Source organism: Buteo buteo, chromosome 20 (assembly GCF_964188355.1).
Source record: "Buteo buteo chromosome 20, bButBut1.hap1.1, whole genome shotgun sequence".
NCBI classification, from domain to species: Eukaryota; Metazoa; Chordata; class Aves; order Accipitriformes; family Accipitridae; genus Buteo; species Buteo buteo.
The window spans coordinates 2,102,491-2,126,340 of record NC_134190.1 but is presented as its reverse complement, the minus strand read 5'-3'; the positions used below and the strand labels follow the sequence as shown (position 1 = coordinate 2,126,340).

Below are 23,850 nucleotides of genomic sequence, written 5' to 3'. Positions count from 1 at the left end.
AGGCTGAAACAGCCCCGGGCAAAGGCAGCCTGTCAGCATGAGGCGCCCGGTCTGACAAGACAGCTCCTTCCCGGGGCCCTTTCTGGGCGGCCTGGCGGGTGATGGCGAAGAGAGCCGCAGAGCTCCGTTCTCCTCTACTTTCCTACATCAGCGCTGCTTCCCTCCCTCGGCCATAGCGCTCCCCCCGGCGACAAAGCGCCTGCGCCGGGCTGCCGCCCGCCCGCGGCCCTTCAGCCGGAGCCCGCTCTTTCCCTGACTGACTCCCGCCCGGGCCCGCCCTCGGCCTCCCGGCGGGCGGGGCTGAGGCGGCGGGCCGGGCGGCGCCATGCGATTCCGGGCTAAGATCGTGGATCTGGCTTGCCTCAACCACTTCAGCCGTGAGTAGGCCAGGGCGGGAGGAGGAGGAGGAGGAGGGAGGGCTGAGCCCGGGCCGCCTTCGCCGGGGAACGGGAGGAGGAAGGGCCGTGGGCGTCCCGAGGCCCGGGCCGGCGGCGCGGAGGCCCGTCCCGGGGTGCAAGGCAGCGTGAGGCGCCTTCCTGCCTTCGCCCTGAGGCGTTGGGGGGATTCCCGCAGCAGCACGATCCGCGTTTTTGGGGACCGCACGTTTTTCCCCTGCCCCCGTGTGAAGCGATTACCGCGGTAACATCACACCCCCCCTCCTTCCCCCCCCCCCCCCCGCCAGGTGTAATTAACACCATCGCCAAGTTAGCCAAGACCTGCGCCCTGCGCCTCACCGTCAGCAAGCTGTATTTCATCCTCTCCGATAAAGTAGCGAATGGAGGCGTCAGTATGTGGTGCGAGCTGTGCCAGGTAAGCCCGGGGAGGTTCGACAACCATGCACCATTGACAGCCGGAGCGGGCGGTTGGGTCTGGCGCACGAGGCGGCGTTAATTGAGCACGTGGCAGCGTTAATTGCACGCGTGGCCCTCACCCGAGGTGTGCTGGGTCTCTCGAGGCACTTGAAGGCACTCTTGTTTTGCAGGGCTGCCTTTTAGTTGCGCGGGCCTCGTGTTTCTGGCCAGACATCGTCTTTACCTTGGTCGTCGCTTCAGTGGCAAGCTTCGGTGTGTGCTGGACCGCAGGGGCCTGCCCAAAACTGGAAACAGGAGAGCATAGCTCAACCATCATACCCCTTGGTTTGGGGACTGATCTTAGGGGAGGATCTGAAATTAGTAGGTTTGGCCTGAAGCAATGGGCTTCTTGGTTCCTGCAGGTGATGCCAGGCACGGGAAAGCTTCCCGTTGTTCACATGCAGGTCTAAGTTTAAGGCCTGATAGGTAAAACTTGCCCCTTTGTCTTTTTTTTTTTCTTTTTCATTTGCTTTATTTTATTTCCCAACTTTCAAAAATTGTAGGGGAATTTCTTCGATGAATTTCAGATGGAAGGAGTTGCTGCAGAGCACAATGAAATCTATTTAGAGTTGGTGCCTGAGAACCTGTCGAGAGCATTAAAAACTGCCCAGAATGCTAAGGCAGTGAAGATAAAGTTGACTAACAAACACTGTCCCTGTCTCAGAGTTGCTGTTGAGCTAGTAAGTGCAACCATGCTTTTAACTTCATTACTAAGAAAAAGCTCTTAAAAATTAAGTGCTTTCCTAAGATCAGATAGAGGCATTGGTAGTCTTTGGTATAATTCTAGAAAACTAAATAAAGAAAAATCATGCCATTTTCCATTTCATTAGCCTTCCCTGCCGTCCTGGTTGGTAGCACACAGAATCAGCTTTGTATTTTCCAAAAGGCAAGGAAGAGGTGAAAGAAGAATGAAAGCTATGTGATTGAAGCTCCTTTTTCTAATGTCTACTTTTCTCTGTTCCTTCATTCTCTAAATCTTCTGTGCATTATTGCCTTCTCATTGAAGCCATTGGGTTTCAGTGTAGTGTTTGGCTCTTTGTTTTGCTTCTGATTGTCCTGCCTTCCATTTCAAACTGCTGTCTTGCAGATTATTTTTTTTTCTTAATATGTCTTCACTGATTCACCCCTTCAGCTCCCAGGATAGCTTATAGATACTAATGACTGACACCTCACAACCTCTTCCTTATTCAAAAGGGAAGTCTGCTTAATAGCAGACTGATAGGAACCTATGGAAAACTGGAACTGAGTGTCTGGGGCACTCACTTACAGTATTTCCCGGAGAGGGTCTGAAAAATTTGAATTTAGAATTCACATCCTGTTTTTAACTGCAAGAACATCCTCTCTCTCCCTCAAGCCATCCTTATCAAGCAGCAGTAGGATGGTGACACATGACATTCCTGTGGGGGTTATTCCCAGAAGATTATGGAATGACTTCAGAGAGCCCAGTGTGCCAGACTTTGATGTAAGCCTCTTTTTATATTCCATATGGAAAGGGGAGGTTGCAAGTGGAATACTATAGCTGCTAAGTATACTACCGGTGGGTTTGGGAGAGGAGGTGAAAGGAAAGAGGGGAAGGCTGGAGGCTAGAGGTTTGGAGAGGGATGGGACATGGCTTCCATCTTGACAAGAGGGTCCAGAACCTGTAAAACCGGAGCAGGTGGTTGCCAGTTGTTGCTGTGATGCTCCTCAGAGTGGAGGAAGGGAAGAGCAAAGGACTTGAATGGCTTGGGCCGGAGCGCCTAGGTACCAAGTGGCCCAAATAATCTGTTCTTTTTGAAATTCAGGGCCTCCCTGGCAGAGTTAGATATATATGTTTTGTCCTGATTTTTATAAATTCTCTGTATATCCTTTTTGACTTTTAGCAGAGTTGCAAGGAAAGGTCTTTGTGGAAATGTACTCCTATATGAGGTTACAGATGTCTGTTACCTTTATAGCTAAGAGTATTTAAATTCTGAAGACATATGACTCGGTAGAAACTTGATGTATTTTGTTCTGTTATTTCAGATGTACACTGATGCAGTTACAGAAACAATTACAGTACCATGGGAATCATATTCTTTCCTTTTTGGCTATAGTAACTATTAACTGCTCAGTAACACAAATGCGGAGTCATGTGAGCATCTGATCTGAAAAAAACTGTCTCTGCTTTATTTCGAGCACAGACTTGGGATAGTATGTCTGAGGCAATTGCTAGAGTGACGGCCTATTGGTGTAATGGGAAAGAGGACTCTGTTCCTGAGTCATTTGCTGATTTCAGTTAAATATTGTGCTCCCTGCACTCAATAGATAACCGAGTCCAAAATAAGATAGAATTGAAGGGAGAAATAAATGCATCACAACCCAGTCCACATGAAATATTTGTGTAAATGCAGTTCTTATGTCTTTCTAGGTCAGTATTTATCTACCAGTGCTGAAAACAATGAAGAGTGTTGTGGAGAGAATGAAGAATCTCAGCAATTCCATTGTAAGTTAAGGCACTTCAGGCATGTGTCCTACACACCTTATTTTATCTTGGACATAACATGTTTCCCTGTTGCCTAGACTGGTGTTATACCTTATTTTGGGATGGGTCAGACATTGAACTAAAGGCACCTGAAGACTGTGTAAGGGCTGAAGAGAGTGATGGGATTTAATTTAGGATTTACACTGAAGAGCTTGTCCTGGGCTTCCCAGAAAGTGGTGCTCTTTGTACTGAATCCTTAAAAGAACATGGCATTGTGTTGCTACAAGCCACTCTTTATAGCTGGTAAGAAATTGCGGTCCTTCCGGAAGCTAACTGGAGACTTTCCAGGTGATTTCATTGAAGAAATGCCTATTAACTGAGTCTTGTGTTAGGTATCTGTATGAATGAACTTTAGGTAAACTTGAGGTAGGATTTAAAGGAAATCCTACTAGCAGCTCCTGGATGTCAGCCTGTGCTTTAGACTCTGACAGGGTGGGTTTCCAGTCCACCCTGGGTTCCTGGAGTGCTGTTGGGCCTTCCATTGAAAGAAGCCCTCTGCAGTTGGCCAGAAAAGGGGTTTGTTTGGGTTTTCTTCAGCTGTTGTTGCTCACAGTCACCAGAATTGACTGACATGAAAGTTAGTAAGTAAGCATAGAGCTTTGGAATAGTTTGGTGTTGGAGCTGTTCATACCAATTTTGATAAATGGGAAATTTTCTATAAACTAAGAATCCTGAAACTGGGACAGTCTCAGTCTTCCAAGGCTTGGAAGAGTTGAGAGATTACCCTGGGTTTCTGGCAACTTTGCAAATGGCAGTCATCCTGCAAATACAAGAATAAGCACTTCAAACTCTTCTCCTTTGTCAGTCTTTTGGGGGTTTTATTTTTTCTTTCTCCTTCCTTTCCCCATGTCCTCAGTGGAAGTTCTTACACATGACTAAGCACAGTGTATAACTAACTGCTTTGTTTCCAGAGTTGAGGATCTCTTCTCACACGGGATAGCTGTATGACGGGATTGAACTTTGGTGTTCAGCAACACTCAGAAGCGGTAGCATATCAACACTGGGCATACTCACCTTCCTAAGTTCCTTACCTCCTGCTCCAAAGCACTAAAATAAATAAATTTCTGTGAAATAGCTTTGATAGCTCTAAGGAAGGAGGCAGACTACATGCATCCTCTACATGCTTTCCTGTTATTAGGAGCAAAAACATCAAGTGTTACAATTAAATATTTGTGCTAGATGCTTCTTGGTAGTAAAACTGGTCAAGACCAGTGCTGCAAAAAGGGCTTAGAAGCTCTTTCAAATAGTACTTGGCCATTGTTTGGGAGCATTCATCTGTGGGTGTCTCCCATTTGATAGGAGATTCTGGTTGTGATATGAGCCTCTCTTAAAATTGTTGAGAATTCTTCTCATCACAGAAATGAAGTACTTAGATGTGCTTTAGGAATCCTCTGATCTGCTTGGGATTTGTGTAAGATCATGTATAGTCTCCTTCTGGTTGGACGCTTTGTCAGGATAGAATTTGAAAACTTTCAGCACTGTTCCAGGATTTCTAGCAGTTCAAAGTCCTGCTTGGAGTTACTGCTCTGGTGCAGCTGTTGTCTCTTTTTAAGTCTTGGAAAGTGACACTGCAACTGCAGGTCAGCTCTTGGTGCATCCCATTTTCTGTGTGTCATATGGATTGTGTAGGTGCCTTTCTGTTTGTTAAAAAGTTGGATGGAAATGCAGGAACACTTGCATTTCTCCAGCTTCAGTCTCTTTTTCTAAAGCCTTTTCCTCAGCACATGAACTTCCCAAAGCCAGTACTTGTTCTAAAAGCACTGGAGAGCAATTGAATTTCTTTTCATAATTTCAGGGAGGTCGGTCTAGGATGATTCACACAGGAATGATGAGAAATGCATTTTGTAGCTGAACATTCAAATGTTCAAACCATGTTCAAAAAGTACAGTTGAGCTGTGAAGGCACTGAAGTACTTCTGGAAGCTCGTATTTGAACAGAGCTGCACTTTATTCTTCTGTAATTCTGCAGTGCAGAAGGGGCTTGCCTAAAATTGAGATTGATTGTATTGCAGGTGATTGAAGCAAACTTGAGTGGAGAAATGAACTTGAAAATAGAAACTGACTTAGTATCTGTAACAACACATTTTAAAGACTTGGGAAATCCTCCCTGGGGTAAGTTTCCCTGTTAGTTGTCTCTTGTATCTGTCTGATCTCATTTCTTAAGTGTGATGCTGATAATAATACTTACCTTCTGTTAGTCCTTACAAAATAGCATCAAGTACTTTGAAGTTGTCAAATGAAACCTTAAGAAGAGAAGTGGCCAATGGCTGTTTCATGTCTGTGGGGGGGAATCTCTTCCAGTATCCTTGACAACTTTGTAGGAAAACTGGGCTTTCTCTTCCTTGCACTGCTGTTTCTGAAAAACAACCCAGCTGAGTACCAGCTGTTCAGTGATTATCAGATGTGTCCTTAGTGGTGTTGAAACTCCTAATGTTTTGACTAAAGTGTTGTGCTCTTATGCTTTTAGCATCAGAGGATGGATGTCAAAGTTCTGCTCAAAGCAGAGATCTGGAAAGCATGGCTGAGGCACGCATAGACATCAAGAAGCTGCTGCAGCTGCTTGCTGGACAGCAGGTCAATCCCACAAAAGCGTTATGCAGTAAGTTCAACAGCTCTGCTTGCAAGCTCCAGTTAAGGAGGGATATTTGCCATACTTGTAGTCTTGGCAGAACAGCGTGTCTTCTGTTTTGTCTGTTTGAAACTTGACTATTTTTCTGTTTTAGGCAGTAAGCTTCAGGCCTTAGGCATTTGGGGAAGAAAAAAAAAACTAAAAAAAAAATAAAGCCAGGCCCTTTTATAAGTATCAAGGTGAATATTCAGTGTGACTAATCATGGGTGTCTTGTCTTTGTTTTGAAGTTACTATTTTTTATTATTATTTTGAGGTATTATTTTTTGAATGTCTTAAAAGAAAGCCCCTAGTTTCTAACAGAGAAACTGGGATTTGTTGACATGTTTGGTTTGGGTTTTTTTCTCAGATGATTTCTTACATTCAGCACCAAATTGATTCTAATACCAAAATGCTTTTCATGCAGCTAGTGTTTCTAACCATAGAAATGATATGTTCTTTCCAGCAGACGCATGTGCAGAGTTTTATATCCTATTTTGATAACTCTGTATGCTTTTCCTGAGAACATCTGTCTGTTATGGTTTAGTGCGGGGGTATAGCATCATAGGCCTATACATTACGTATTTCCTTTTTTGTTTCAGCTTTCATAGACTCTTAGTAATGCTTCATAGACCCTTGAGGACTTAAATATTACAGGATGATATGTCTAGTCATCCTTGTGTCAGAAGTGGTAGAAGCATTGTATTCTTATGCTGACATTCTGCAGAAGATGTAATTTTAAAGTATTTTTCCTGCTTTAAACTGGATTTGCATTTTGGGGTTTTTTTTTCTCTTTACAGATATTGTAAGCAAAAGAATAGTCCACTTCATCTTGCTCCATGAGGATGTTTCGCTTCAGTATTTTATTCCAGCACTTGCCTGAATGTTTTGGAATCCCGGTCATTTTCCAACCCGAGGCCTTTTCTATGAAGCCTGAAAACTTTCACGAGCTGCTGGAGTACTCTCAATGATATGCTGTTAGACACAGCCATCAGATGGATGTTATTTCCATATTTATGAACTTATTAAAAATACCTCCTCATCCAGAAGGCCATTTTTGTGAAGTTACGTGCTATGAAGGACACAACACTGGGGAGCTGGCACATCTGAGCATTATGGGGAGCAAACCTGAAATCTGTATGTGCTTTTGGGGTGCTTTGAGCTGTGGGGAAGGCAAAGTAGTATCTTTTTTTCTCGTCGACAAACATAAAGGTAGAATTGACCTCTGGAGCTGCTGCGGGGTGTATTCAGTATTGGACAATGCAGCTCCAATTTAAGAGATCTCCGAGCAATCTGTCATACCTCCATGGAGCAGGAGAGGCCTCTGCAGGGTTGACAGACTGGTATCTGCCTGGGAAGGTAAGCACAGCTCTCCTGACGTGGTACTGGATCGACTTCTGTTCCAGCAGTGATGTGTATGGACTTGGTGCTGCTGCATGTTGTGCAGTAGAAATGCGTCTGAGGCAGAGGAGCTTCCTGTGGTTGCCAGCATGTAACGGGAGGTAAGGGATGCTGAGGAGCACCAACGGCTCAGCAGCATCTGTTTCTACCTGGTTGTATCTTTTGGTCTGACTTGCTCCAGCATACCTCAGTAGTTCTGTTAGTGTTTGAACTGATGTGTTTAGCTCTTGGCCTGAGAGGATGAGATAAACAGTCTGAATTATCTTGTTAATGTGGGCAGTGAAGGTCTCTATGTATGTACAGAGTGAGTATCATATGGCGACGTGTGAACACAACAGTTGGTGTGAAATAAAGGGCAGGTTATCCATGGACCACATTTTTTCCCCTTTCCAGATGGAAAGCATTGTACAACCTGTGTCATCACGGCATCAGACATGGTGAGATTGCATCTAGGCTCTGATGCCGAGCAGCCAAGAGCATGACTAAGTCTCACTGACAGGAGTACTGCCGCTGCTTCTACTTCCTGGTTATCTTCTGAGGTCTTTTCCTGCTTATTCCATGTGTGATTGTATTTGTTACCCAGATGTGTTCCATAGAGCCTTTGGTGTTCCACAGGGTTTTGAATATCTTGTGAAACTTCTTGTTTTAGAAATAGTGAGTGTTTGCTGCCAGGTGGGACTGGGGGTTTCTGCTAGACGGTAACTCTTGTGGTGGGCAGAAGCGTTGGGTTTTTTTAGTTTGTTTTATTTCCAAGGGACATTGAGGTTAAGGGAGCAATTAATCTTTCTGTTCTTGCAGATGCAAGTGGTCAGTAGAATGCTGGAGGGGAGGCAATGGCCTGGGAATGTTATGCTTGTTTGCCTTCTTCCACCATTTCTATCAGACTAACCAGAAAGCATCTTCCAAATCCTGTTAGTTTTCATGGGTGACTGCAATTACCAAAAAATTCTGTGTAAGATGAAAAAAGCTGTACACCAAGTTACAGCAAGTGCATGGTAAGAGGTATGTGGTAAATATTCCTGGAGTTTCTCCTGAGGAGAGGGGAAAAACTGTCGAAGTATGATACAGAGTATGCACTATGAAAGTAGGCTTTGAAATCTTTGGATTTTCTCCTTTGAAAAATGTGTTCTGTATAACCTGATGGAAATGGCTTTTTCTGGTATAGCATAAGAACTAGTAATAATGGCCTCTCAGCTGTGCAGGCTCTGTGACTGCTATTTTTAAAAAGAGATCAAAAGTTATAATTGTAAGAAAATGTGTTGGTTTTGTGGTTTTTTTTTTTATAAAAAGTAAAGTGGGAGTGATGCTGGTACAGGTCACAAGTATGCAGTGAGATGTCCATTTCATATTCTGGAGGGGAGGAGGCTAAGATGGACCAACAGAGGTGAAATCTCTCTGGGCCCGGTCCTTTCTTGCTCTTCCCACCTAAATGCAGCACAAGGATACAGCTCAGCTCTGCCATCCAGTTGACGCATACGTGCTGATCACAGGGAAAATAACACTTATTCAGGTTTAAACCTGCTGTCATCCTGCTGTGAATCCAGTTGTCAGAGCCCTGAGGGAAGCATTGGGCCTTAATGGCCCTAAGCAGCCTCACCAGGGACCCCTACCCACCCCACCCTGACCATGGGCCCACAGGTCCTATTGCAGCTCAGGCTGTGGCATCCTGTACCCCCCTAAGGTATGTTGTAGATGGGCCTTGGCCCAGCCCTATTCCTGAATTGATGTTTGGATTTCATGGATTGGCTTTGGATGGGAGCTGCTGCTCTCACCTCTTGGTTCTGCTTGCCTGATGTAGGTTCTGTGGGCCTGTGCCCCAGCTGTAGGGGTGCTGCCTAACCTGCATTGTGGCCACCCTCTGCTCCTGGCTCCTCCTCACTCCTGGAGCAGCCTCGCTTTTGCTGCTCCCTAACACCTACAATGAGCAGAAACATTTCTCATTAACAGCCCTGGCTGGTTCCACATGATGAACCAATTGGTTTATGCCAGCAAATTTTTGTTGTGGCTTAAGCCACCAAGACAAAATGGAGTTACGAGCCACTGGTGGGACTACGAAATAACTGTGAGACCATGCAGCTTCTCTCCAACGCTTTGTTCTCCTAACGCATGTGTCTGTTACAGGATGTTAGGGGTGGCCACCACCTCCAGCAGCTCTGGCCCAGGACGACTCCTGCACAGCTACTGGAGCCCGGCCTCAGGTACCTGGGTACCAGGGATGTGTATGCCCTGGGCTGAGGGATGTAGCTGCTGCTTCCCCACTTGCAGGTTCAACCAGCAGTGAAGCTGAGCTTGTGTCCCAGAGACACATACAGACACACACAGAACACTGATGTGGCTGGTCACGGACTGCCACAAACAAGCCATGCCTTCGACTGCATCTACCTACAGGACCCACGTAAAATAAGCACAGGCAGCTGCATCCCTTTCCTCCTCTTCATCTGGCAGAGACAGAAGGTCACCAGTGCAGGCACACACACAATGCTCTCTAGGTTCATAAGCACATACACATTTGTAGATCCCTCGAGTACTGGCACTGTCCACCTAGTACCCCTGCCCAGATCCTGGCCCTCTGACCCGCCTTGTTGGTCCCCTATTCGCTGGCTCATCTAGGTCTGTGCTCACAAGCAAACATGCAGCACTCACACCCTTGTCCCACAGGCATCCCATACTCACGGGTTCCTCTGGATATAAGCACAGACCCTTCGCCTGACTAATACCCCAGCCCTGTCCCAGGCCCTTGTACTCACTGGCTTCAAGTTTGACAGCAAACACCCCCCACACACACACACAGTTCGGGGAACATACAGACAGCCCCCATCAACCAGCGCCAGGTACATGGGCTGTGACCTGTGGTCCTGCTCCAGCTGCTGGCACCAAGCCCTGCACCTTGCCTCACTCATGCCAGTGCCCCCCGGTAGTTGATTTTTTGGGGACACACACCATTCCCACCCCAGCGGCTGGTGGCTAGGACCCCCACACTCGCTCCAGTAGCTGACACCACAGCCCTGGTCTGACTCCAGTAGCTGGCACCGATCCCACTCATGATGTTCCCCTCTGTAACTGGCACCTAGTCTTTGCAGGACGTAGACACACAGGATAGAGAGGAGGTTACGCAGAGATAGTGAAGAAAGGACTTCGTAAGAAGGTAGGACAGACTGCAGCGATGAGCGTATTGACTGACCCCTCTTATATGACTGTCCGCCTACTCCCCCGTTGTTCCTTCCCGCTCCCCCTTGCCCTGCACATTGCCTCATCAGCTGGCATATTTCCACCCACCCCGTCCAGCACGCTGGTCCTTGAGATTTGCATCTTTATCAGTTGCGAAGTCGCGTTTTGCCTGTGTTGTGGGTTGACCCCGGTAGGCAGCTCAGGCCCACGCAGCCGCTCGCACACTCCCTGCTAGTGGGATGAGGAAGAGAATCAGAAGGTAAAAGTGAGAAAACTCGTGGGTTGAAATAAAGACAGTTTAATAGGTAAAGCAAAAGCTGTACATGCAAGCAAAGCAAAACAAGGAATTCATGCAGTATTTCCTATCGGCACGCAGGTGTTCAGCCATCTCCAGGAAAGCGGGGCTCCATCACGCTAAGTATCAGTGACTTGGGAAGGCAAACGCCATCACTCCAAACGTGCCCCCCTTCCTTCTTCTTTTCCTCCAGCTGAGCACAGCACCATATGGTCTGGAACATCCCTTGGATCCGTTGGGGTCACCTGTCCTGGCTGTGTCCCCTCCCGACTCCTTGTGCCCCCCCAGCCTCCTCACTGTTGGGGTGGGGTGAGAAGCAGAAAAGCCCTTGGCTCTGGGTAAGCACTGCTCAGCAGGAACCAAAACATCCCTGTGTTATCAACACTATTTTGGTCACAACTCCAGAATGTAGCACCATATGAAATACTATGAAGAAAATTAACTCCATCCCAGCCAAAAGCAATATAGTCTGCAGTTTCTTGACAGCCCAACAATTAGTGTGAATGACCAGGGTTTGGTTGGTTTTTTTTTCTGGTTATTGTCTTTGCTAATGCTAATTGGTCAGGTTTTACATCTGTGTGTTTGTCCTCTTCCTTATCATCCCAATATAGGATGTGCTTAATCAGATAACCTGCTGGAATAAACATTCTCACACTCCCACATACACCGTCTCTCTTATCATTTGTCCATCAGTTTTGTGTCCCTTTATGTTCTTGTTTATGGTTTCCTCCTCTTCTTAGCCCTTTTTTTGCACTGAAAAGGTCCTTGACAAGATACCCTTAAAGGGGCACTCTTCTACCACATACGCTTGCAGTTTTCCATCCTTTCATCCTTCTTATTCTGAAGACTAGCAAAGGACTGTATCGAAACAGAATTTGGTGATAGTTTATCATAAAATATATACTTAAATGATCCTAATTTTTAATTGCGGTATTCTGAAAGTGGGTATTAATGCTTGCAAGTGACTGTATACAATTGCTTTCTTGTAGCTGTCTCTGAAATTCCCAGTGAAGGTTCTTTGAGGCTGCAGGTAGGTGGGAGCAGCTGGCTAGTTCTGGCTCTTGCTTCTGGCGCCAGCTCTGTTCTCCTGCCTCGTCATGTTTACTCCTGCTGTGTCCACACAGGCGTATACATGCTCGGCAACAAACTTGCTTTATTTCACTCTGACAGTAGATAATTTGTGCTTAATTATCATCTACTGTCTACAGAGTATACTGGGTGAAAGACTTGTATGGTTAAACAAGGGGCTAAGGCTAAATTCTGTAATGTGTTTGGCCTAATTCTACTTAAAATTTTGTCTGGAGCAATCAACTTCTTCCTTGGTGAGTCAATGGGATACCAGCTCCCAACACTGCAGGCACAGATCTACGTTTTAGGTAAGTGTTATTTTGTGAACACATTATTTTGCATAAATAACATACATGTTGAAACCCCTACTAAAGGCCACTGAAGAGTATATGAAGTCACTGACTTCCTCTGGTCACTTGCTAGACCCAAAAATCAAAACCAGGGACGAGAGGGGATTTTTCGCCTCCATTTTTAAGGGAGCTCCTCCTTTTGTGTAAGACTGTGCTGCACATCCACTGTGGTAATGGATACTGAGGGTGGTGTGCGGTAGGTATGGTTGAATTTCATTTCAGGGTCACATTTGTTGGATCTAAGTATACCTGTTAGTATGGGTCCCAAGCAATTCTATGTTTCATATGAGTGATCCCAGTTGATTACTTAGTGCCTTCCTCAAAATATTTGTTGGTTTTGGAGAATGTCTCTTGGAAACACCTCTCTACAAATTCACCATCTGTATTATAGATTGAAAATGTGACAACTTGATGTTGGTAGGCAGGATAAACAGTTCAGTGCAAATACAATTTATATTGATGTGGACCGTATACTTTTCAAGCTGTAGTCCCATTTCTGCCTTGTTATTAAATGAGACAAAAAAAAAAGAGATTTTAGTTGGGTTTCTGAGCCATACTGGTTTACTTTAATGTCTAAAGAGTTACTGCCAGAATGGAAGTGAGATAATGATGTTTAGCAGAGAAGTATGCTCTAGACTTACTGCTGGAATATGTGGAAGGACATTGGTGTCTGGAAGGGCAAGCACAGGGACTGAGCATCACACCTAAATGTTATCAGGCAAATAACAACCTCACATTCTCTCTTGATAGTAACATCTGGGTCTAGCACCATCCCCTCAAACAAGTGAGTTGCACATCCTCTGGCATTCCATAACCTATCAGCAAATGTTAGAAGTAATTTAATTTTATGTGGTTGAGGCATCAACAGTATTGGGAGGGGGGGATAGACAATTCTGCAGGTGTTACTGGTTTGGTTTATATATAAATTTCTGATTTTTTTTGTTATAGACTATTTGGCTCTGTAAGTCTTGCTGTATCGCTCTGTAAGTCTTGCCGTATCGCTCTGTAAGATGGCATGGGGGAAAAGGATCACTATCTTAATTTCATAAATTTTAAGACCTAATCAAACATTTTAGGCAAATATATGCTTTATACTGTTGTTTTCAACCAACTGACACTTGGGCTGTTGAGTCACTAGGTCTGCAGAAATTTGAGGTGTAAGTGTTCATCTCCCTAATGGTGCTGCTTGTACATAATTCTGCCTCCAGAAAGGGCAAGAGGGGTTTTTCTTTTCTTCTTCATTAGGAATACTTATTTGAATGTGTGGGATGTTCAGGCTCTGGGTTTTCAGGTTGAGTGTTTTTGCTTTCTCAGAAAAGAAAATGAGTTGAGGTGTGACATGACCATATCTTACAGTCCGGAAGGCATTTGCTGCTTGTTTTGACTTGAGTTCAAGCAGCACTGAGCATCAGGCAGCGTTCAAGCCATGGGCTTGGGCACCTCAATATTATGTACTCGGGAAGCAATTGGGCAAGATTTCTGCCTCCAATGGCAGAAAATCTTGGAAGTCGAAAACTTAACATATATTTTCTAGTTATCCTGATATTTGTATTTGAGATGAACTATTGCTGAGTTATGCTTCTGGAGAGATTTCTAGCTTCCTGACCTTGTATTTCAGTTAAAATAGTAGTAGTGCAGTAGAAGGCAGGCATTTAACAGATGAGTAATCTGGAATGGAAGCTTTTGGGGCTGGTGAGGGAGTTGGGATCCTAATGTGGGACTGTTCTTGCATTTGCCATGCAGCTGTAAAGAGAAGTTTAGGAGCAGTCTTGCCAAGAGAAGTTGCTTTAAAACATTGTTTTGTTGTTGTGTACTAGAAAAATCTGTAGAACAGGCATGATGTTCCTGTGTATTGTTTTATTATCTGCAGAAAGACCCAAGGTTTAAGATAAGAATGTGGAGAAAGAGGATTAACGTCTGCTACTCTAAATCACTGAGTCTAGGTCTCTAGTTTAGGAGAGCTGTGCAATTGGAATAGTTTGCCAAATAGTACAAGTGATTTGCATTCTGCAAAGTTGGCCTGAAGAGGCTGCTCACCCACCCCTGACCAACACTTGGTGCTCTCTGCTTTCCCAGTTCCTCCCCTGAGTACACATGCTGATGAACTTTTCTTTCTCTGGAGCTGGGGACCTGATTCTGGGTGCTGCTGTCCCTGCCTTGTAAAATCTAGCAGATCCCTTCATTCCTACTGAGGAGACAGATCCATGCGTTCTTAGTTAACACCCTGGTGAGAGGATGGAGACAGGCACTGAGGGATAGGAGGGAAGCTGCTGTACCTCTGTGCTAACTTCTGTTACTCTGAAAAGCTGCTTCACAAGCTCCTTGGATTCCCTCTGAACTTTGTTCACCCCTGAGGGCCTTTTCCATCCTCTTCTTAGGGCCTTCCTCTGATTTGTGGCATAAACCTGTGTACCAAGGCCTTATATGTGTATTTTCTTCCGCTGACAATTTCCCTTTCACTGAGATAGGTTTTATTTTTTTCCTTCTTCTTAGTAAGAAAAGCTCTCCTCTATACCACAAGATGTTTAGTGAAGCCTCTTGTATGCCTGTGCTACCTTAATTTTGCTAAGCAGAATACAACAGAAGATTTTTTTACTCTGTTGCTGAAGGTGATGTTGTTGACATCTTTCTGTGCTGGTACATACTTGGAGTAGCTGCTCCTGAACATGAGTATGTAGTACACAAGGTCATGTGTGTACTTTTTGTATGTTTACTGGAGGTTTGTGCCTTAATTTTAATCCAACATCTGTTACGTTAACACCTCTGCAGCTGAGAGCTTGTGCTTTTTTTGTTCTTTTAAACTGACAAGTTCCTACATTGCATTGGTATATTTTGGTTCTGCTTCCTGAGGGAACGGTGCTGCATTTTGCTGGGTTTGTGTTCAAATTTCATCCATGTATGTAATTCTAGTCCTTCTGATCACTCAGTTCTCTCTTTATAGCATTCTAGCTCTCCTGTCCTCTCCATCTGTTTCACACCAAAAGGTGCTGGTTTGTTATGATCCCAGTAAAAAAGGCGCTCAGCCACTGTAAAGTATCACTTAAAATACCATTTATTAAAGGTAACACTATAAAGAAAGGGAGGCCAGTATGGATAATCTTACATTCCTTCAGATACTGGGAACACTGGGTTGGGCAGCCTCAGACAAGCCTCTGACCAGTGCGCAGCACTCTGTGCAGATCCCATCCGTGGAAGGGTCGTCCCATTTTGGACTTCTTACTACGTTGTAATGTTTTTACCTGCTTTCAGCGTGGGACTCCTGCCTCTGTGTGTGGAGAGTGGGACACGACAGACCTTGGCTCAATGAATCTTGGGACGTGCTGGACCTGGCATGAGGAAAACGTGTTGGAAGAGTGCTCAGGTGCAAGGGAGAGTTAATGTTTAATAATAAAATAATAAAAAAATAATAAAAACCCACAATGTTTGTTTACAAGGTGTCCTGGTTACAGCTGGGATAGAGTTAATTGTCTTCCTGGTAGCTGGTACGGTGCTATGTTTGAGTTCAGTATGAAAAGAACCTTGATAACACTGATGTTTGCAGTTGTTGCTAAGTGGTGTTTAAACTAAAGTCAAGGATTTTACAGCTTCTCATGCCCAGCCAGTGAGAAAGCTGGAGGGGCATGAGAAGTTGGGAAGGGACACAGCCAGGGCAGCTGACCCAAAGTGGCCAAAGGGGTATTCCATACCGTGTGATGTCATGCCCAGTATATAAACTGGGGGGAGTGGGGGTGGGGGAATCGCCGCTCGGGGACTAACTGGGTGTCGATCAGCGGGTGGTGAGCAATTGCACTGTGCATCATTTGTATATTCCAATCCTTTTATCATTACTACTGTCACTTTATTAGTGTTATCATTATTAGTTTCTTCTTTTTGTATTCTATTAAACCGTTTTTATCTCAACCCATGAGTTTTACTGCTTTTCCCCATTTTCTCCCCCATCCCACTGGGTGGGGGGGAGGGAGTGAGCGGCTGCATGGTGCTTAGTTGCTGGCTGGGGTTAAACCACGACACAAGGGATATATTAAAAAGAGCTATTACTTCTTTCCCCATTCCCTTTTATTTGGGTGAAATGGGTGGGATGGCAGCTGTGATTCTCACAAAATGAAAGTTCCAAAATAGTGGAGGATGTGTCCCAGCACAACAAAGTGTAGTTAAATACTAATGATTTTTTTTTTCTTCTAAAGAGTCTCTACTCATTTATTGCAGTCAAAGAGCTTGAAAACCTAGCGCAGATGTAGCTCACATTCAAAACAGAGGAGGCAAACAGGAAAAATGCTGAAATGCTAGTTTTGCTTCTTTTTTGCAGTAGACTGGCTGTGTTGGCTGTAGTTCTTTGGATTCATTTCAGAGTAGTGTGATTGCCATTGATCTGTATTTAAATCACAGTATTATCCAGAAACATTAATCAAAACAATTGTTCTGGGTGCGGTGCAAATTGGAAGTTATTTATGAAGCACAGAAACAGGTTTTTACAGAAGCTTGTAATATTGATCTATCTGTTGATCTTTTGAAAACTAGTGGAAATCTGTCACTATTGCCATTAGATACTGCCTAAGATATCCCCACCCATTTTGTATCAGACACTATTAATTTCCTATTGCAAGGCCTTGGTTTTCAGGAAATCTTTACATGTAAATGTTAAACTGTCCATTTGGATATACTACCAACATCTGCTACCTTGTGTTATTTTCATCCCTTTTTTCAAAGTATGTCTCAGAGGAGCATTAAAGAGGGTGAGAGCATAGAACTCTCTGAACCAACCACCAGCTGCTATGATAGTAATGAAAAATAACTTTATGTACCAGTTATTTCATTCTGGCACTGCAGGATTAACACGGAAAATTATTTGCTCTTTTATTTCATATACTATCTCACTCCTGGCTAAATAGAGTTTAGACACTGCAGTATCTGCTCTGGTCTGACATTTAGCAGTACTTCCATTTAATCAAATTTCTTCTGATTTGGAACACCCAAGATTCTGTCAGGGTTACGTAAGAAGAGAAGACAAAATGTCAAAGGGTAAATTCTAAATATAAGACGGGGGATTTAGACAAGATGTTGGCCTTGTCCCGCCATCTGTCCCAGAGACCAGAAGATGCTCTCCATCCCTCACATCCGATCCCATCTGTCTTGGTCTGGCATGATTCTGTGGAGCAGCCTTATACAAGCAAGTCCCTGGCAAGTCTTCTGCCCTGTTGAGAAAGCCCAGGAAGAAGATAGATGTTACATTGCTTTTGACTTGCTCCTGATTTTTCAAATGTACTTGCTTTTAAATTGACCTCCACAGTGAACTCTGTCTGGCCCCAAACAATTTTTATACCTTTTCATTGAGTCACAATAGCTGTTAAAGAGCTCAGGCCCTTCATGACTCCTGGATTTGATTTTTGACTCTCAATATCTTCCATGAAACTTGATATCAAGTTCTAAATTTTTGATCTATCCAAATTTACATGTGCCACTTTATTATTTGGTTATATTCCTCAGTTAGAAGGTAATAAGAGTTAATTCAGAGAATGATGGCAAGTTTGTGAGTTCGACCGAAACAAGCATTTTAAGTGGCAGCCCTGAAAATTGTTCTTGAGCAGCTTCAGAGATTTAAGGAATTTCTAGAAGATCCTCGGATCAATTGTACTTCTTCACATGCAAACAGACTTTGTCCAATTAAAGTTAAATCTTGCTTTGAGTGTGTGGTTTGTGTGTTGGTGTTTTTGATTGCCCCCCCTTGAAATTTGTAGCAAGTAATACTGATGTGTAGCCATGCAAAGGCTGCATAACTGTCTGACAAACTGAATCCATTTGGCACTTTTTGTAACCATCCAAAACAGACTTATATCTTACAGGTTTGGCATTTGAGAACACTTAACGAATCTTTAGACCTATTTCACATTGTTTATAGTTGTCCTAGTATAATGTTAAGTATTTTGGTTTCCAGTTTACATTTATAAGGTTAAGTTCTGCAGCCACTACTCAGGTCTTATTAGACAAAACTTCTGCAGTCATAGGCTCTACTCTGCTGAAGTGGGTAGCAAAAATCTCTTTGCCTTTAAGAAAGCATTTTTTTGTGAGTCAGTGAATTGGTATAGAAACTTATCTATAACCTTCTCTTGTTTTCACTGCGTTCTAGTTACACACTACTATATTACTGATCCTTATTTTTATCCTGCTTTAGAAGAAGTCTTTTCTTTTTCTTCTTTTTTTTTTTTTTGATGCCACAGCAATTCAAAAAGAGTGAAATTTTGATTAGAAAAAGAAAACAATAGAGGGTGCTAAAGAGCTGTGGAAAAAGGTATTACTCTGCTCTCTTAAGAAAAACAAAGCTAGGAAAAAGCAGCAGACCTCAGTTAACAGTTGTGAGAGGGTGTGATTTTTTTATAGTCTTCCATAAATGACATTTCTCGAATGGGCAGCTTGCCAGTGACTAAAGGTAAGACTGGAATTGTTTAAACTTTGTAAGCTATGGAAGAAATACTGTTTCTAGAGCAAGCATCATGAATGACCTAGGTCAAATCATTTAGGCACAGACCCTGAGAGATGCTGAACTCAGATGAGATCAGGTGGCTAAATAGCTTACAGGATCTGGACTTAAGCCTCTCTGTACTTCAGTGCTTCATCTGTAAAACAAGAACCCTTGTACTGTACAGCTGGGTGCAATATGTAGTGAATAAATGCATAAAGGATTTCCAGTGCATTTGGCTTCTCTGATAGAGGCCTGTCTAAATTCTAGCCTTCACTTCATAGGTGTTTACTCAGGGGTTTCTTTATTCATGCACATGTCTCAGTGATTAATCAGGGAAACAAACTGTGTGAATGTGTGTGGGCTGGTGCCGTAAATGTTTGGCTCTCCTTTCCTTAGGTGGGAGGACACGTGTTCAACTCATAGTTAATAATTAATTAATTTCTCACTTTGTGATGTACTATTGATGACAATCTGAAGCACAATTTATTGCAGTTCACTACAGGAATGTTGGACTTCCCTACTTTTTGTACCAAGTCATCGGTTAATTAGTTGATTTTTCTTACACAGATTTAAAGACTGCATTCTATGAGCTTGTATGGTTTACTGTCATGTCATGTAACTATGGAAGATGCCAAGCTGGAGTTCCGAGTAATTTATTCTGGTATTCAGGAATCAGATAGATCTCCAGCAATGGAAAGTGTGGGATACTAAATGTAATCAGTCAAATGGCAGGAGTCTTTTCCAAAAATGAAAACAGACAGGAAAGAATTGTCTTATGTTATACAAGCAGAAGCTAAATCACACTCAGATTTTAAAGCATTTTAAGTGATATCCAGTCATGTGCTGGCACCTGTATAATTTGCAGGAGAAGATGGGAACAACTTTAGCCTTTGTTTCACTCAAAATAACTGGCAACGTTAGTAATTGCTAGAAAAATTTCACTTACCCCATCATTTTTGTGAATTTATCACTCCTCAAAGAACCTAGAAGTAAACTAGCAACTCAAGAAATTATCTCTAATTTTGTGAAATAGTATGGAATAATTTGTACACAGGTCTTAGACTTCTGAGCAGCTCATAAATACCTGTTAATTTATAGTGGCGAGCTCTCAGCTGGCATAAATCGGCTTAGTTCATTTGAAATCAGTAGTTATGCCAGTTCATGCCAGCTGAAAGATACGACTTACTTTGTGAAGCTTTCAGTAATTCAGATCAGGGAGGTGGTCACGAGAACCGTCTTCATAGATCTCACTTGTGACATTTCTTTTGGAAGCTGAAAATAAATCCCAAATTCCAGTCATTACATTTGAATTTCCAGAAGGCGCTGGCATTTCTGATGAAAACACAAACATCGACATGCCATTGGCATGGGGTTTTGTTTTGATTTGGCTTGGCTTCTACCCTGCCAATGGTAGCTATTTGATTTGTGGTGTCTGTGAGACTGTGTGGCTTCAGCACAAGACTGAATATTAACAGAATGGAGGGCACTTAGTTCCTCTAGAGCAAAACTCATCCTCGCAGCAGTTTTTGTAGAAAAAAACCTCACAGAGCACCTGCCTTGGGCCCTGGCTAGTGTGCTGAACAAGATGAAGGCGGCTCACGATGGCCAAAGGTTCTTCCACTGGTTCCTCTCAGGTGCTGGGACTTGGTGAAGCGCCCATTTTGCAGGAGGTGGGGCTGCTGCCTGCAAAACTTGTCTCCCCAGAGGTCATTCAGTTGATGGAGTCAGAGATTCAAGAGGGCATTTTGGACAGGAGGGACGCATTCGGTAATGTAGGAGTAGGAGACATGGAGCACATGCGACACGTTCTTTGCTTCATTCTGGTCTGAAGGTGGTTCTTTTTTGGGAGAAAATGCATATTTGGGAAGTTCAAATGTTTACCTTTAAAAAAATAGAGATAAGGAAGGCCATTATGGTTCATTAAATCTCTGCCATGGAGCCATGCTGACTCCAAGTCTTTCTGGAAATAATTCTCGGAATTGTATCTTTTTGGCCTGCTTCATGTAATGTAGGCATCTGAGCTCCAGCCCTCCACGCAGGGGTGGTAGCATCGTCCAAAAATTTGGCTACAGCTTCAGTGCTCAGGTCAGCCAGAGGACAGGAAAGCAAAGTGTCCTGCGTCTGTAACCAATGCTGTTAAAGGTGATTTATGTATTGTTTTTGGATTCTTGGAGAACAAGAGTCCTTACAGTGACCCTTTCCCATCTGCCTTATAGTCTTTCTGTCTCTGGGAGATAGGCAAGGGGTTTTGAATTTACTCTGTATGTATCGTATCAGAGTGCCTTCAGGACAGTTTCCATGAGTGAGCTTCCTTTCCAAGTCTTTGAATGTTTCCCCTTGTTTGCAAGTCCACGATCTGACTCTTTAAGGCTAAAGTCTCAATGGGTGAAAATCTGTTAGTTTCCATGGGAGAAATTACAATTTGCATCAGATGGGCCCTTAAATACTACAAGAGCGCAGAAGATAGTGAAGGCACATAGAACATAGGCCCCTTAGAGGGGGAATGGGTGATTAACTCCCTCAAGTATGGTGTATGTTGCTACAGTTGCCCGTATTTTAATAAGAGATGACCACAAAAACTTAGTTCCCCCATCTGCGGTAGCCTGTGAGTTGCAGGGGATGAATGTATTTACAGAGAGGAGAGAGGAGGCTGCAGACACCCTATTCATTTGGATTTTTCTTTTGCAGAAAACCACTTTCTCACAACTAGACCAGTTGAGGAATGAGCTTCTGTTTGGCTGCTTCGCCCTGGTGGCATGGAACTCTCGTCACGGACGGGGTGCTCCGTCTGATCCCCACCACTGTCGGCTTGAAGCAGAGCGAGGTGCTCCCTCCCTGTGGATGGGCTGTGTACTCAAACTCAAACCACCTGTACAATGTGTAAGTGGGCGATTTGGGTCTGTGGGGTGTTGCTTTTTCAAAGGATTTCAACACATTCTGTTTTCTAGCCCAGTTCAAGCATATGCTTAGGAAGTCCACTGATTTTAATGAGAGTTAAGGAGCACTTCAAGTTAGGAATGAATTTATTGCCAGGCTGAATGTTTTCCCAAATAAGGTCCTGAAATACTTCAGCATGGAAGTTCAACATCATCTTTGACATAATTTCCCTCATTTTCGAAGTGTAAACCACACATTCAGACTTGACTGAAGGAATACTACCAGATGGTGATGTCACTTTTGTAAAGAGCTTTCACAAGAATAAGAAAATATTGGAAAGAGTTTTATTTCATTTACTAAGGTATAGGAGGATTGTTGCTATAATGCCAAAGGAGAAAATTTCATGGATGTGGAAAGAAATCTGTTCTGCTGGTGTCCTTCTCAAGCTTTATGCCAACATATCCATACTTTAAGATCCACCACCACCACCCCCCCGCCCCGCCAAAAAAACCCTGCAGCTTCTGTACATCGGGAAAGTTTTGTATACTTGGCTTGTGCTATACTATAGCAATCCTGTCAGCGAAATGGTGGAGATAATTATTCACAGTTTTCTCATTGTTAAATTAAGTCAGAGAACTCTGTCATGCAATGAGTTAGAATGAGGGGGTTGAATTTAATCTTCCTGCTGCTGGTGGTTGTTACATGTATTATATAAAAACGACAAAAATCCTTTCATGGAAGGTTTGTAGGGACTGGACTTTGACAGTGTCACTGAATTCTTGAATTCAGTAAATCTTTTCTTAGTCGATGGAAGGAAGTAGCTGTCAGAACCTGGGATAAAACTAATTTTCTGATATAATAACTGATTTATGCTAGCAAGAGCAAGCCAGCAAACGAACTGTTTAAAACTTAATCATTTATACCATCTAAGTTATAAAAGACAGGAGGTAATTTATGCTCTGGTGGTGTAATTTGGTGCTGCTCTATTGCATTCATTGCAGGTCAGTTGACTTACACCCACGGATGGGTTTGGTTTCTGATGAACTGTTCTTACCCTGGGAGGAACTTTGGGAGTTTCTTTATCAGATTTCCCTTTTTTTTTTTTTTTTTATTTCCCCACTGTATGCAGTAGCAGCATAGCTAATAATAAGAAAAAAAAAATCTTTGTGAAAATAACAGATTTCCCTCACTTTCACATTCTGGTATCTCCTTTTGTTTAGCACCTCATCTCTCCTACTTCTACCCGATTTCTGAAAGCTAAAACGTCTGTCAGAGAATGTGCTCTGTCATAATTTATAATGTCAGTATTTACCATATCAATTCTTTACACAGTTAATTGTCATGGTTTCAGAGACAAGATTTATTTCTACTTGTGATCTTAATTAGATTTTTCTGCCATCTCTATTCTCGTATAAGTTTTAATGACAGCAGTGACAGCTTTTGTTTGTTGTCTTTTCATTTATAAAGCCTAATCTGCTTCTGATGTCTTAATTTGATCAAAGTGATGCCCTTCATATAGGAAGTAAGTGTTCACCAGTCTTGGTGTTGGGCTGGGGACAGGCTTACCGAAGCTAACTAGCTTGGAAAAGTGTCCTGTGTACTAAACACTGTAATGTCTGCAAGCACTGTTCGTACAGCATTCTCTGACACTAAACAGCGGTTAAAAAATGGTATATCTTAAGTACACTGGGCAAATCCTGAGGAAATTCATCGTACCCATCTCAAATTCCTTAAAATTGTGAGCTTTGGTTCATACTTGGGTTTGGCAGTTTATGGATTCTCCTGGTGGTAAACATTTCCCAGGAAGCAACTGGTAATTCACAGAATCAAGCACCTAATAATAGACAAAGGGGTTTGTTTTGTCTTGAAATATAGTGATTATAACAAGTTAAATTTTGGATTCATGATTGGGGATTTTTTTTACAGTTCTCCTGGATTTGACCTGCTTCTTCCTATTGTGGATTTTATATTTATAATGTTGATGTGCTGTAAGTATTATTAATTGGCATATTGTCAATGCCTATTTCATCAAGGTAAAGAACATGCAACAGGTAAAACACATGCTGATTAGTATGTTAGTAATTATGTAGCTTATCCCACTGTACTTTTCTTATCCCTGGCTTATTTCTTCTGATTAATTTAAGCTTTTAAATTAATCAGATTGTTCTTGGGGGGTGTGTGTGTGTGTGTGTGTGTGTTCAGAAAAACACTCAAGTAATACCTGTGTGCATGGTTTTGTGTTAGAACTCTGTTCACCATAAGTGTACTGGAGAAA

General features: G+C 43.1%; 1 protein-coding gene across 5 annotated transcripts; it reads left to right on the top strand.

Annotated features, from left to right (window-relative positions):
* The first annotated feature begins 261 nt into the window (after positions 1–261).
* HUS1 (HUS1 checkpoint clamp component) lies at positions 262–23,756 on the top strand. Of its 5 annotated transcripts, none has more exons than XR_012653748.1 (10): positions 262–377; positions 683–810; positions 1,355–1,531; positions 2,206–2,313; positions 3,241–3,315; positions 5,366–5,465; positions 5,821–5,952; positions 6,760–7,318; positions 21,387–21,578; positions 23,502–23,756. XR_012653748.1 is itself a non-coding variant. In XM_075052274.1 (8 exons), exons 1-8 carry the CDS (start codon positions 326–328, stop codon positions 6,840–6,842), a joined length of 855 nt encoding a protein of 284 aa, XP_074908375.1. In that variant the 5' UTR covers positions 262–325; the 3' UTR covers positions 6,843–8,950. The 5 variants fall into 5 exon arrangements, 2 of the variants coding, with proteins under 2 accessions (XP_074908375.1, XP_074908376.1); XR_012653749.1 differs by lacking the exons at positions 21,387–21,578; positions 23,502–23,756 and adding exons at positions 9,482–9,558; positions 11,017–11,521; XR_012653747.1 differs by lacking the exons at positions 21,387–21,578; positions 23,502–23,756 and adding an exon at positions 9,482–11,521.
* The last annotated feature ends 94 nt before the right edge of the window (positions 23,757–23,850 follow it).